We start from the raw sequence: 15,041 nt of genomic DNA on the forward strand, positions 1-15,041 counted from the left end.
CATTTGTCAGTATTTTACTGTTTTCCAAATATCAAATGAGCACGACTTGTCACTTCGCCACACCTGCCTCTATTATTGAAGTGGGCTCCTGCCCATGCCAACTGCTTGCATTCATGTGGCGTGCCGCCAGTACAGATCCTGTGCTCCCATGCTCCAAACTTTCCAAAAACTAATTTCGAAATTAAAAAGGAAACTGATTTTTGTTGGGAATGTTCAAAGGACATGCGTCCATAATAAATAAAAATTTCAGATCCCAAATCGAAATACACATGTATAAACCAAAAGCTATGGACAAAAGCAGACAAAACCATTTAAAAAATGTTTGTGAAATTTAGATAAGTGTTCAAGCTCTTCAAAAGTATACCCACGTCATTTTCAGAAAATGTTTATACAATATTAGAAAAGTGTTCACGTAACTTAACAAAGATTGTTTTACCATTCAAAAAATGTGACATTATAAAAAAAATGATCACATGTCTCCAAATATGTTCGAGACTACTTTATAAATGTTAATACCATTCAAAAACATGTTTGTTCCATTTTAAAAATGGTTGTGGCATTGAAAACAATATTCACATGTTTCAAAAGAATGTTTGGATTTTTTTCTTAATTTTTTCCACGAATGTAAAAAAATTGTAGTTTAGAAAAGAACATTTTGTAACATAAAAAATATGTTCAAACGTGCATTTTAAAAATGTTGGATTTATTCGAAAATCTGTTCAAAGCATGTCTTAGAAAAATGTTAAACATATATCAAAAAAATGTTCTAGATGTAAATGTACGAATGTATAGGAAAAGTAGACATGTATTGAAAAAAAAGGAAAACAAAATATGAGAACCAAAAACCTGAAGAAAATGGGTAAAGAAACACAGAAAACAAAAACAAAAAAGAAACCCAATACAAGCCAATATATTTAAAAAATGAGCGAAACTAGATCCCATTTTCCTCTCACTAGTGCCTCGTGATAGTGGGTTGGCCTAGTAGAGCGGTCTTCGAAAGCTTTAATGAACGGTTCAAACCGGTCACTTATCGCAACCTGACGAGGTGGGAGTGACATTTGCAAAGAGTACTCCTTAATTGGTGATTTTGATCATATCCTCGTCTCTCTCGCTCGGCTAGTGGGAGAGACCGCTTTACTAGCGAATATATAAAAAAATGAGCGGTAGCAAATATGTGCCCCAACGAGAAGCAAATATGTTCCTCACGGAGGAAAAAAAAGACATGTTTTTTTCTTTTTCCGAGAGGCATAGTTGTGCCTCTCGTGTAAGCAAATCTATGTCTCCACAAAAAGTAAATGTGTGTCTCTCGTGGAAGCAAATCTATGCCTTCATGAAAAGTAAATCCGTGCCTCTCGTGGAAGAATAGAAAACACATTTTTTCACGTATTTTTTTGTCCAAAACATAAGGAAAACCGGGGGAATCCAAAAAGGCTAAAAATGAAGAATATAATCATCTAAAAGCCGAAAACGCGTATAGAAAAATGAAAAACAAATTTTGGAGGAAGCGCCCAGCACGCGGCACGAGGCGGCGGCTGAGAGCACTCCCAACCGACTAAAAGTGACTCTTGCGGGTGGGGGTGGGGGGGGGGGGGGGCAACGAGTACTCGTTGCTTAGTTGCTCCCGGCTATGGTATATCTCAATACGAGCGAGGAATAACTACCACGGGAATATCCTAGCATGTAGTGACTAGTTTACCTACTGGGCCGGCCCGTGTAGGAGGGAACCGTTGAACTCCTTTTCAGCCAGTTTTGTGAACATTCTAGAATGTTTCGTGCATGTTTTTTTTTCTGTGTTTTTTCTAGCAATTCTTCTTCTGTTATCGTTTTCATGTTAACAGTTCGCGAACTATTCCAAATTGCTGACTTTTTTGGAAATGTGAACTTTTTAAAATACATATTTGCACATTTCTTGAAATTCATATTTTTTTACATTTATCAATGTACAAATTTCTTGAACCTATAAAAAAGAAATCTGTCTTTTATTCACTGTTTCAAAAGAATGTTTGTGATTTTTTCTTAATGTTTTTCTACAAATGTAAAAAAAGGTTTGCGTAATTTAGAAAAGAATATTTTGTAACGTAAAAAATATGTTCAAACGTGTATTGTAAAAATGTTGGATTTACTCGAAAAACTGTTCAAAGCATGTGTTGGAAAAATGTTCAGCGTGTATCAAATAAATGTTCCAGATGTAAATGTACAAATGTATAGGAAAAGTAGACATGTATTGCAAAAAAGAGGAAAAAATAAGAACCAAAAACCAAAAGAAAATGGGTAAAGAAACACGGAAAACAAAAACCAAAAAGAAACCCAACACAAGCCAATATATATATATATAAATGAGCGAAACTAGATCCCACGTTCCTCTCACTAGCACTTCACGGTCTTCGAAAGCTTTAATGAATGGTTCAAACCGGTCACTTGTCGCAACCTGAGAAGGTGTGAGTGACCTTTGCAAAGAGTACTCCCTCTGTAAACTATTATAAGATCTTTTAGATCACTACTTTAGTTATCTAAAATATCTTATATTAGTTTATAGAGGGAGTACTTCTTAATTAGTGATTTTGACCATATCCTCGTCTCTCCCGCTCGACTAGTGGGAGAGATCGCTCTACTAGCCAATATATAAAAAAGATGAGCGGAAGCAAATACGTGTCCCCACGAGAAGCAAATATGTTCCTCTCGGAGAAAAAAAACAGGTTTTTTTCTTTTTCTGAGAGGCATAGTTGTGCCACTCGCGGAAGCAAATCTGTGCCTCCATGAGAAGTAAATCTGTGCCTCTGGCAGAAGAATAAAAAAGGCGTTTTTCACATAATTTTTTTGTCCAAAACCTAAGGAAACCCGGGGGATTCCAAAAAGCCTAAAAAATGAAAAAAAATCATCTAAAAAACCAAAAACGCGTAAAAAAAATCCGAAGGAAGCGCCCAGCACGCAACATGAGGTGGCGGCTGAGAGCACGGCAAGTGGTGCGCTCCCAGCCCACTAAAAATGACCCTTGCGGGGGCTCCAATGAGTACTCGAGTTGCTCCCGGCTATGGTATATCTCGATACGGGGCGAGGAATAACTACCATGGGAATATCCTAGCATGTAGTGAGTAGTTTACCTACTGAGCCGGCCCGTGTAGGAGGGAACCGTTGAACTCTTTTTCAGTCGGTTTTGTGAATATTTTAGAATGTTCCGTGCATGGTTATTTTCTTTTCTGTGCTTTTTCTATCAATTATTCTTCTGTTTTATTTTTCATATTTATAGTCCGCAAACTATTCCAAATTGTTGACTTTTTTTGGAAATGTGCAGTTTTTAAAATACAAATTGTGCAGTTTTTCATATTTTTATTTTGTGAATTTGTTTCAAATCTTTGCACATTTCTTGAAATTCATAGTTTTTTACATTTTTCAATGTGCAAATTTCTTGAACCTATAAAAAACAAAAATGTCTTTTATGCGAGAAAGCAATGTAGTAGCTGCAAAAGCCGAGCTAAAAATGAAACAATGGGCGAGTGAGAAAAGTCATACCAGCCGAGTGAGGGTTGATTTCTATTTGGGCCGGCCCATGCGGTCAAGCATCTGCGTTTTTTTTTTACAAAACTTCTCCTTATTCAGCTATCAAAATTGTGGCATCGTTTACAAGTAATGGGAGCACCTCAGGCAGAGCTAAATCGATCCAAAGATTAGAAGGAGAAAGCTTAATATTTGTGGCCCAACAGTAACTACTTTCCATAACATGATTTCATTTTTTTTGTTTCTAGAGTTGTCGAAATCACTAGTTAAGGAGTACCCCTTGCAAGGTAATCCACGCCGCTTCTATGTGTACAAGTGGCACAACATCGTGCGTCGATATCAATCTTCGGTGCGCTCCGCGTTTGGCATGTAGCAGAAGGAGAGGAGATCAGATTTATTTTTACCTTTTGTTTTCCTTCCGGATTGTATATGCTACACCGTAGGGAATACAGGTGTGCTCCGCTAGAAAGCACGAGTGTGCTTCACAACACAACCGTGCTCCACCAGCTGGAGCACAGCCACGCATCGCGGTGAAGTACATATGTGCTCCATAACGAAGCAAACTTGTGCTCGACCACGGAGCACATATGTGCTTTACCTTTTTTTTTTCCTATTTGGGACACAACCGTCCTCCACCCGCCGGAGTACACCTATGCTTCGCGCTGAAGCACATACATGCTTTGTGATGAAGCACACTTGTGCTTCGACTTTGAAGCATATCTGTGCTTCACCTTTTTTCCTTTTTAGTTGCAAGTGCTTCACTATGGAGGGGCACACCTGTGTTTCATGGTGAAGCACACCTCCTCTACCAGGTGGTTTCAAGCGGTACCCTCTAACTAGTTGCTCTCAGAATTGTAGGCCTAATTTGAATCGGTAGATACACATTGTATCTACATACTCAAATTGATTTGAGTAGTACATTCTAGAGTGTGGTTTCAACCGCCGGTCCACTAACAAAACCACAAATTAAATATGGATGCACCTTCCCCTTGTACCTGGTCCGACCCAGAGATTTGTCCAAATCATTTATGCTTAATTATCTTTTTCGCGCTCAAGAATGTTTCTTTAATGAAGCAATAGCGCTTTGCTGTCGTTACAACAACTTATTCTATTGTAGCAGTTAAAGACAATATTCCCAGTCGTCAAAAGGTTCTCCCTTTGCGGCAGCAAGAACAACTTGGTGAGTAATTTGTCAACTCTTAAAGCCATTCATGCACCATCACTTGATTAATTCATAACTGGTGAGGGTATATCCATACACATGCAACTCAGCTAATTAGCCACTAGCTACGGCTGACATCACTTGCATAGCTTGTGGGGCATCACTTTGCTTTCAGCACAAGAAAGTGCTTAATTAATCAGTTATTTGAGCTAAGTAGCAATTTAACGTGTGCTTTTGCTTTTTGTCTTAGGAAGCAGCTTGAGTAAGATATTTGTCATGATAGTCCGTAAAATTAAAGTGTGAGAAAAACTCACCCACAAAAAAAATGTGTGAGAAAAACTGTGCGTGCCTGTGCTAGATTGGGCTAGGCGTATGTCTGCCTCGCGCGCTAGGGCAGTCTCATCTAACAGGGCGCTTGAGACGAGGAAGTCTTAAGCGAGATGTAGACACTCCCACGAAGTATGGCATTGGGGATCCGAAGATAGTTTTTTTAAGCCTAACCCCTATTTATAGCTCAACCCATTTATACACCACGCAGCCTGTGGCGGCCTACATGCACCGACCCGAGCTTGTACTCACTCTGGTCATGGCCCACAAAATTGGCTCACTCCATGTTCAATTCTCCTTTTCCGCTGAAAAAATTGCAAGATAATAGATTTTTTAGGAAGCAATAGCACTATGTTGTCATTGCAGCAACCTATTCTATTAAGTACTATCTTTCCTACTTAAAAAGACACTTAACATCGCTCCCCCCTTCACCTATGTTTTCAGTTTTGCCGATTCTTCTCACTGTTCTTTCTTGAAAAACGCCTCAGCTGTCTCATGTCTTTTTAGCTTAGCAAATAAAATTATGTTTTCTTTGGTATGTCAATAAGTACTAATTTAATTGATAGTCTATTTTTGGTATGTTATGGCGAAGCCAAAAGTTCAAACTTGTGATGTCAATTCAAAATTGTGACCAAATACATGTGTTTATATGATTTTTGCATTATTATTTTTGCTTGATTTCTACTTATATGTGGTGCTTTTGCACAAATACTGTATAGTCAATTGACTACACCGAACACATGTGGAGCCACCTCACACTTACACACTATCAATAAAATGACGGGTAAATCATGATGAGTGCATACAAAATATTTATGCTTGTTCTTAGGCCGACAATTATCTAATACAGCAGTAAGTTAAAAAACAATATCCGTGGTCCTCAAAAGGTTCTCCCTTTGCGGCAGCAAGCACAACTTGGTCAGTAATTTGTCAACTCTCAGAGCCATTCATGCATCATCAGTTGATTAATTAATAACTGATGAGGGTATATCCGTACACATGCAGCTCAGCTAATTAGTCACTAGCTGCGGTTGACATCACTTGCATAGCTTGTGGGGCATCACTTTGCTTTCAGCACAAGGAAGTGCTTAATTAATCAGTTATTTGAGCTAAGTAGCAATGCAACGTGTGATTTTGCTTCGTCTTAGGAAGCAGGCTAAGGAGTTGTCTCGTTGCTACCTAGCTACTTGGCACTTGCAGTGGTCAAACACTTGGTAGAAAACATTGTTTAATTTTGAGCGTGTTCATTCCGATGGACCGAGATAGCTTGATCCCTTCAAGTTATACGTAATGCACATCGACTGCACAAGCAAAAGACCGATTAAATATACTCATAGCATTATAATACTCCATTGCATTACGTGAGAGAATTCTCAATGATGAGAACCATGCATGCACAAGGTGAACAAACAACAAAAACAATGAAACGTGCATGGTTGATCAAGGTATCAGTTTACCATCCCATTGTTTTTTTATCTACCGGTGGTCTACCAATTCATATGTGCTAGTATTCAGTTGGTATAATCATAATCAGCAAAAACTTTGATGGGGCATCATGAATCCGCAGCTAGTTACATGCATACATACGGAAAATATTCAATCCGTGCTACCAATTTTTAAAAAATGTTTATCCATGTTGCAATCTTGCATTGCTCCATATATATTTCTCAAATAACTTGCTAAGATTTATTCAATGATTAGATACATGCATGCCTATATGGTTGTCTAATTACCTTTCACAACATTTAGTTACCTTTTGTCATTAATAACATTTAACTATTTGTACAACTTGTACTAGTAAGTATAGCAAACAAAGTGTAGATATATTGTAAGGGCGATGCATCCATCATAGGAGTGGACGCGAAATAGATGGTGATATTGGGCATTGCTATCTTCTCCTTGTTGAATAGATCTCACAATTGAGTCATGCGTACAAAATACGAGCATGACGCCGAACAGCTGAGTGGCCCCAATGTGAATTTATTTCTAACACCATCTAAACCCCAAACCTAATGTTGTTATTCATGAACATATAATCTTAGTGTTTATGTGCCACGTGAGTTTGCTCTTCACATCCCCAGCTTGCATTTGTGCACATTCAAGCTGCATTATCTTCATATATGTAGACCCAGGTGGTGCCTCTGGTATGATACTAATTGTAGGGAACCCACCATGTGGTGGCTCTTGTACAAATTTCATTGGTGTCTATCTACCATTCTCATTCATAGCAGCTCCTAAAATTATCTTGGTTCTCTTTCTACCTTGCTTAGCTTGGCTTATCTTTGGAGGAGTGGCCACCCCTATCTAGAGTTGAACATGACCATTGGGTTGGTGTCAGGTGGCAACCATAAAAAACCCTACACCATAAGCCTAGAAAAAACCATACAAATATCTTATATCTAGAGTTCTCTACAATTTGCCACACAACACAACTTATACAAACATTTGTTCTAGAAACACTGCAAGAAATATCAACTCCCGTGTAATCTCCAAATGACCTAGAAGTTTCTTATCTTTGTCATGAATAACTTCTCTAGTATCCTCCATGGCAAATATCTTGATGTTCTTGATTGCTTACAAATATCTTCAACGACCCAAGTGTGCATTGCATACTATCAACAGTAGGAAATCGATAGTGTCAAGAATGTAAACAATTATTGGATATGGTGTGTCATCGTACAAAGCCAAATGGTGAGCGTATATTAACATAGAGAGGATATCTAGTGCCCAAGCACTCCCGGTGCTGCCAATGCACAATATCACCACTCTATGATTTTCATTTTTCTTAAAATATTAAGTGAGTCAATAAGATATGTTTGTACAATGTGTAAAATTCTGAAATCGATTCAACCTACGTATGGAGAAGCAAAATAAATAAATAAAATAGAAATTCAACCGTGATAGTGTTTGTAATTTGATTTTTGATACTATTCATAGTTGGATTTGTCTTTTTAGAATTTTGTGGTCCCGGCCTCTTTTAGGTGGGACACACACTGGCTTCCATCGGTGTCCATGCATGGGAATATCAAAAGATGTCTTTTTTTCTAAATGTTTTTTTACTTATTCTTTTTTCAAACTAGCTTAGCTTATTGCGTGTTCGTCTACATACATACATGGGTGTCTCTCTCGATCAACTCATCTTTCTTGGTGTGATGACTTCCTAAGGAATCCAACCTTTCTGGCAGTAGAACAAAAGACAAGCCATTGCTCTCCTCTTTATTTTAAAGTACCTGCACTTCAATTATGCACGTCTCTTTCCCCTAACTTAAATCATGCATAATAAGTTGCTAGTATTCCAAGCTCGAATTGATTCATCCAAAAGTCCAAGACTTGGTTACAATAAATAAGGAAAGAAATTTCAAAGTAATGAGAATTTTATTCAATGAATGTTCACAATTTACATTCTAGTTCACCCTACATATACATATACATACAAATTAGACATGCATCTACAATCAGTTCTAGCTATCTTATTAATTGTGTTCTTCTTCTAGCTACTCCGGCCTATATAATATGTTACACTAACTTTACACAATATATTGTACTAATTTAGCCTGACCTACAAATTATGCATGAGTAATATCCCCCTCGATCCATTGATCGATCGGCATCAATAATAGTGAATAATCAACTAGCTAGTGTGTGGCTGTAGTTAAGTCGCTAGCTTGCTTTCTTCTAGCCCTAATTAACACGGTAGCACGGATCATATCCTGTCCTGCTGGGAAGGCTGGTCTGGCCCAAATATGGAGAAGCCGCCGTTCATCATCGTCATGGACCCATCGCTGCCCAACCACCTCTTGGAAGCGTGCAACGACGACATTTCACCATCGTTGTTGCTGTCCGCCGTCGCCTGCCTCTTCCGCGCCGTGCTGGCCTCGCCGTCGCCGGCGCCAGCAGTGGTGCCGAGGAAGAACTGGCCAGCAGAGCTTCCAGTCGTCTCCGGCTGTGGTGGCGGCGGCATGCTGTCGAAGAGCTCCGAGACGGCGGAGTAGTCCACGAGGTAGTCCGAGACGGACGGATTCCTCGGCAGCATCCGGGAGGAGGAGGAGGTGTCCTCTTGCTGCTGGTGGTGGTGCTGCTGCTGGTACTGATGGTGGTGGTGGTGGTGGCCGAGGCCGAGGCTGGCGTCCATGGACGACGGCGACGGCGACGGCTCGTAGAAGGGCGACAGCTGCTGCGGGTTGGGCTTCTTGTAGATCCTGCAGAGCACCCAATCGTCGAGCTGCACGCACGCACACAAGAAGGAAAATCAGCACACACGTGTATGTATGTTGCAACAAACAGTCGCTAGCTATGCTTGACAGGTAGCTAGGTTAGCTAGTAGGCTGTAGCTTGAAGGATGATAATGCAAGTCTCTTTCTTGGGGAAAGAAGGTCCCATGGGTAAAAGAAACTATAGCTAATAGGACGGAGAGTGGCTGCCTGGTTCATTGACCAGGGCGAGTTGCTTGCTCGAGCTTAACTCACTGACATCCACAGACACGCAACTCATAAGAAGAGAACAAAAGATTCCTAGCTAGCTCGAACGCTTCGATCATTTGGAACCGCAGAAAAGATTCGTAATCTAGAAGAGCATTAAAACATGGAATTAAAGGAGTAGAAAAAATGAAGATACAAAACGATGGAGAGAGACATGCATGAACGACGTTACGTACCCTCATGGAGGAGGAGGCCTTGAACCGCGTGGGCGGGCGGTAGGTGTGCGCGGCGGCGGCGGCGTGGGCGTCGGCGAGGCGGTACTCGTGCATGATCCAGTTGGTCTTGAGCCCCTTGGGTGGACGCCCCTGGTAGAAGACGAGCGCCTTCTTCACGCCGACCACCTCCCCGCCGGGCACGCCGCCGGCCGTGATGGGCTTGTCGGTGCCGGTGGCCTTCCAGTAGCCCGACCCGGCGGCGCGGTTGGGGCGGACGCCGTTGGGGTACTTGCGGTCGCGGGGGCTGAAGAAGTACCACTCGTCGTTGTCGCCCTCGAACACGGCGCGGGACGGCAGCTCCCAGGGGTCCAGCTTGTAGATGTCCACCTCCGCGATGACGGCCGCCGGGCAGGGCGCCGCGGCGGCGCGCCTGCGGAGGTAGTGCACGATCAGCTCCTCGTCCGTGGGGTAGAACCGGAACCCCGGCGGCAGCCCCGTGCCCGCGCGCGGTGGCGTCCCCGCCGGCGCCGGGAGCGACGGCCTCGTCTGCAGCTCGATCGTCATCACAACCCGAACGCTCGGTCAGACTCAGGGCGGGGTGAGGGGGAAGGGAAGGGAAGGGAAGGTGGGTCGAGACGGAGGAGAACTGAAATTTTCGGAGGTGGAGCCGATGGGTACGGTTATAAAGGCGCTGAGGTGCTCCGGTGCATGGCAGGCTCTGTAATTCTTGGCCGCCGGTGACGAGAGGGATGATGATTGCAAGGGCCCTGCCGTACGTGCGTGTCCATCCATGTCACGTCATCAGTGCTCACACTTGGCTAGAATCTTTTATTTGTTGGAATCTTTTCTTTCTTTTTTGTGCCACATGAGAACGAGAGAGTGGAAAAATCTGAAAAAGACATAAGCAGAATGAATGGATGAAGAAATCAATTGTGCAAATGATTGGAAAAGATGGATATGAAGCTCGATGTTGTAGGGCCGGGTAGTGTTGATGGTCCCACAGGAATACCATATATAGGAATAGCACATGAATACCAGGTGTTTTTATGTATGTTCTCATTGACTCCATATTCCTATGCATGCATGCACATGCACATGCATAGAGTCATCTGCTGCTAGCTGAAACATATCTAAGGCTAGCCATAGTGGGGTAACATAAGTAGTATTATGCACCTGGGACTCGCAAGCATGCTTATGTGGCAAACAATTAAAGAAGAGAGAGATGGTTATAATAACATAGGTAGATACCGTAATATAATAAATGTAATGCTACTATGTGTCATGCATGATAATAAATGAGACCACTTATGATACTAATCTATGATACTATGCACTATAAAGGTAGTAACATAGACTATTAACATATGCATGTTACTAGTCTAAGTTACTCCCCACTATGACCAGCCTAAGAAATATTTATGGCTGGAATGCAAACCTCGGAAGATCATTGGTTATGTCTAGACTACAAGATACAAATTGATTGAGAATTGCTTAAATATCACCAGCAAATTGCAAAGCATTTAGATCAAGATTTAATCAATCTCATCTCATCTATGTCACTATATGACATGCAAGCTCAAAAGTTCAACAAGGTTCTACTTGCACACTTCAAGAGTGAAACTTAAGAATTGGTAGTGCGCGATTTTTAGTAACCGAGTCCGCAAAAAATTCAGGTAGCTACTCCCACCACTTCACAAAAAGGCGCATTTTTGGACTTAACACGGTCTTTAAATGCAAGTTTGACAACTAGTTTTATTGCCATATATGTATAACAACATACACAACTATAATATTTATGAAAATACTCCCTGAGTCTATTATATGCATATGGTTCAAGTTTCAAATCTAAATATATAAATTGATATTGATGCTCAAAGTTTTCATAGTTTGACTTAAGACATGTCCAACACATCATTTTTATGTGAGTTCGTGGGAGTAAGAATTAGCAAAAGCGAAAATCATCTTTTTTTTTAGAATTTAAAGCGAAAATCATCTGAATCAATGAGATCATTATATCGCTAGAGCATGAGCCAAAATATAGATTGAAAATAATGAAAGTTCAACTTCCTTAGAGCATCTCAAAATAACGAGTGTGTTATCTTGTTGTTGGAAAAAAATATTAATATCATCAAATGTATACAACCGCTTAGAGTATTTCTACTGCTCTCTAGCTTACGCATGGGGTTGTTTATGTACATAAAAGTTGCTTATTTCCTTTTTTTTTGTTACATTATTGTGAACCATATGTTGCCAATGTTTCAGATTTTATGAGCGGTAAACTACCTAACGGTGGGGGGGGGGGGGGGGGGGTGACTGAGAAACGCGGTTACCCAGTGGTAACAAAAGCCTGCTCACCATACAATTACTACTACAGTAAATGTTGTAGAAAGATCCAATTTCCAGTAAATGGTTAGAGAATCCAAGCTTGCTGTTTTTCCACCTTAGAGCTTGTGCATAGTATTTTGGTTCATCTAAATACAAGCTTCATATAGCTCTCCTTATATTATTTAGTTTCTGTCACGTCATCATAAATTTTACCCATGATCATGGCACCACTGTTAGCAATGCCGCTAGCTATGAGACGAAATTAGCTTACACCATTAATATATCCTTTTTAGGCCGGATTTGACTTTTGTGCCTTGTGATGGGATGTACATGGGAATGATTGGCTTGCGTGCTAAACTGGCTTAGCTAAGCTAGGTAGTCCAAAGTCGCTGGAGACTTTGGAGAAAGCTTTTTCGTCTACTCTTACTCCACAAGAAGAATATGCACGACCGGGCCATCACCTGATCGATTATATGGATAGTTTAATCTACGGACAATTCCATCAAGCCGTGCGAATATACCGAGTCTTCAATTATATCGAATTTTGTACAAGATACTGGTGAACTGTGCACTACTCAATCGATTTGCTTGCGTAGGTCAGATTGCAAAAATAGTGCACATCAACAAATCATGTATATGCATATGCACCCAGTCAACAAATCTGAAAAAAATGTAAAAAAGACACGAACCATAAATAAAAAGTAGTATGGGATATATGAGGTCCTATCCAAAGATTACACTTGTCATCGAGGATGGAAAATACATCTAAGGAGCTGTTCGGTGATCCACCAGCTTCGCCAAATTTGAGGATCTGCAGAGCAGCTATTCCCCCGCTCCAGGATTTTTAACTTGCGCTCCGCCAACTCCCAGAGCGAGAGTGTGGAGCGGAGGAGGGCCGAACAGGCCCTAAGTATGCTTCAATCGAGTGGACACCATCATAGAAAAGATGCATATTTTTAAGGTATATGCAGGATGGACCTAGTACTAAGCCATTGTATACACACATAAATCAATTTTCATAAGAGCGAACTCTTTTACTTTGGTGATGCTGCAGAATCAGCACCTGAGTATGCTGAGATTTTTGGATGTCAGCTCGGGCAGTTTCGATTCGATATCTGGGTATTCCTATACACTATCGGCGTTTAACTATCGCTGAGTGGAAGTATGTGTAAGAGAGACTTGAGAAACGTCTAGCCAGTTGGAAGGCCAAACTCTTGTCTTATGGGGGACGTTTGATCTTGATCAATTCTGTCCTAAGCAACATGGTTCTATATATGTTGTCATTCTTCCACCTACCGAAAGGGGTTCTCCAGCGACTAGACTACTTTAGATCCAGATTTTTTTGGCAGTGCGATAATGAATCCAAGAAATATCGACTGGCTAGGTGGAGCGTATTATGCAGACCTAAGAGTCAAGGGGGCTGGGAATTCAAGACCTTGAGATAAAAAATATTGCTCTTCTCAGCAAGTGGGTTTACAAATTACTCTCTGAGAATGGGGTATGGCAGGAAATCATTCGCAACAAATATGTGGGATCCAATGCCATTTCTCAAGTTCATTGAAAACCCGGGGATTCGCATTTTTGGAGTGGCGTGATGAAGGCCAAGGAATTCTTTTTCCAATTCGGGACCTTCTCGGTTAGGGATGGTTCTCAGGTTCGATTCTGGGAAGACACCTGGCTAGGGAACAACCCACTAATGGTGGAATATCCGAGCTTGTACAGGATTGTCAGACATAAATTTTTCACGATCAAACAAGTTTTAGGACAACAAAACCCTAATATTTCTTTCCGTAGGGACCTTCTTGGCCCTCGCCTGGCAGCATGGAATGAATTACTCACTCGTCTGGAGGACATTCAACTGTCAGGTGAGCCGGACGTCTTTCGATGGAACTTGCATCAGAATGGCAAATTTTCTGTCAAATCCATGTATGATGCAATGGTTCATTGTGAGGTTCCAGTTGATACCAGAAAATTGTGGAAGCTCAAAATTCCTCTAAGAGTGAAGATTTTCCTCTGGTTTTTACATAGAGGAGTCATTCTAACTAGAGATAATCTGGCACGACGAAACTGGCATGGTTCTAAGACATGTGTCTTTTGCCAACATGACGAGATTATTAGACACTTATTTTTCGAGTGCAAATTCGCTCGGGCAGTTTGGGCCATAGTTCAGGTAGCTTCTAATTTATACCCACCACGTAGTGCACGGAATATGTTCGGCAACGGGTTGCGGGGTATTGATAAACAATTTTCTGCACATATTCTCGTGGGAGCGGTGGTCTTATGCTGGGCACTGTGGCTTACCAGAAATGATGTGATCTTCAATAACAAATGTGTCTCATCTCCTATGCAGGTTATTCATGTTTGTACATGATGGCTCCGTACTTGGTCTATCCTGCACAGGCCGGAGGACAGGGACCTTTTTATGATGGCGTCTACACGGCTGGAGCGTTCGGCCAGGGAGGTTTTCTACCCCCATGGATGGCGGTGTGATCTACGGATAGGATCTACCACACCTTAGCCTCGACATGATTTATTTGCTTCGCTTTGTACCGAATTATTTTTATTATTCTTAGGGCACTCTCGACTTTTTGGCTGTGTGCATCTAGCTATGCAGAGACCGGGCTTTCTTTCGATGCGATCGTATCACCTCAATATATCTATTCAATGAAAAGTCCTTTATGAAAAAAAATACACACATAAATAACCAAGAGTATGGAGGTTTGCTAGCCAGCTACGTTGATGAGAATATTGTGTGTGAGATTTCTCTCATTAGGAAGTGCATGTGCATTCGGCTTAATTTCTCCCTCAAAACCTCATGAGGCACTAGTATAACGTACACATGATCATACTTATAATTAAGCAAACGTATGCATGCATGCATGCCACCAGCAGTACATACAGTACAACATCTATCTATTTGATCCATTTCGCACGTGCGTGCTTTTAGGGACAGTTAATTGTACGTTGCACAAGGCGTGACGGCGCCGTCTCTTCTTCCATCTTATATGCATCCGCGCTGTCCACGTGTACACTCCGGCCGGCCTGTCAGAGTCTCTTACGTGCCGACCATGGATGCATGTAGCAGGAGCATCCTACAGC

The 15,041-nt window shown here is 41.4% G+C and overlaps 1 protein-coding gene across 1 annotated transcript; it reads right to left on the reverse strand.

Moving 5' to 3' along the window:
* Window positions 1–8,340: 8,340 nt before the first annotated feature.
* On the reverse strand, window positions 8,341–10,269 carry LOC109769552 (uncharacterized). The gene is made up of 2 exons (XM_020328283.4): window positions 9,639–10,269; window positions 8,341–9,206 (listed from the first exon to the last, which is right to left on the reverse strand). Exons 1-2 carry the CDS (start codon window positions 10,179–10,181, stop codon window positions 8,688–8,690), a joined length of 1,062 nt encoding a protein of 353 aa, XP_020183872.1. The 5' UTR covers window positions 10,182–10,269; the 3' UTR covers window positions 8,341–8,687.
* Between the last annotated feature and the right edge of the window lie 4,772 nt (window positions 10,270–15,041).

This window comes from Aegilops tauschii, chromosome 3, assembly GCF_002575655.3.
Source record: "Aegilops tauschii subsp. strangulata cultivar AL8/78 chromosome 3, Aet v6.0, whole genome shotgun sequence".
Lineage (NCBI taxonomy): Eukaryota > Viridiplantae > Streptophyta > Magnoliopsida > Poales > Poaceae > Aegilops > Aegilops tauschii.

Bases quoted from the DNA above. Each gene is read 5' to 3' on its own strand.
- LOC109769552 (XM_020328283.4), bottom strand. From the start codon at position 10,181: ATGACGATCGAGCTGCAGACGAGGCCGTCGCTCCCGGCGCCGGCGGGG. The intron at 9,207-9,638 runs GTACGTAACGTC...GCGTGCGTGCAG, and splicing joins AGGCCTCCTCCTCCATGAGG to CTCGACGATTGGGTGCTCTG.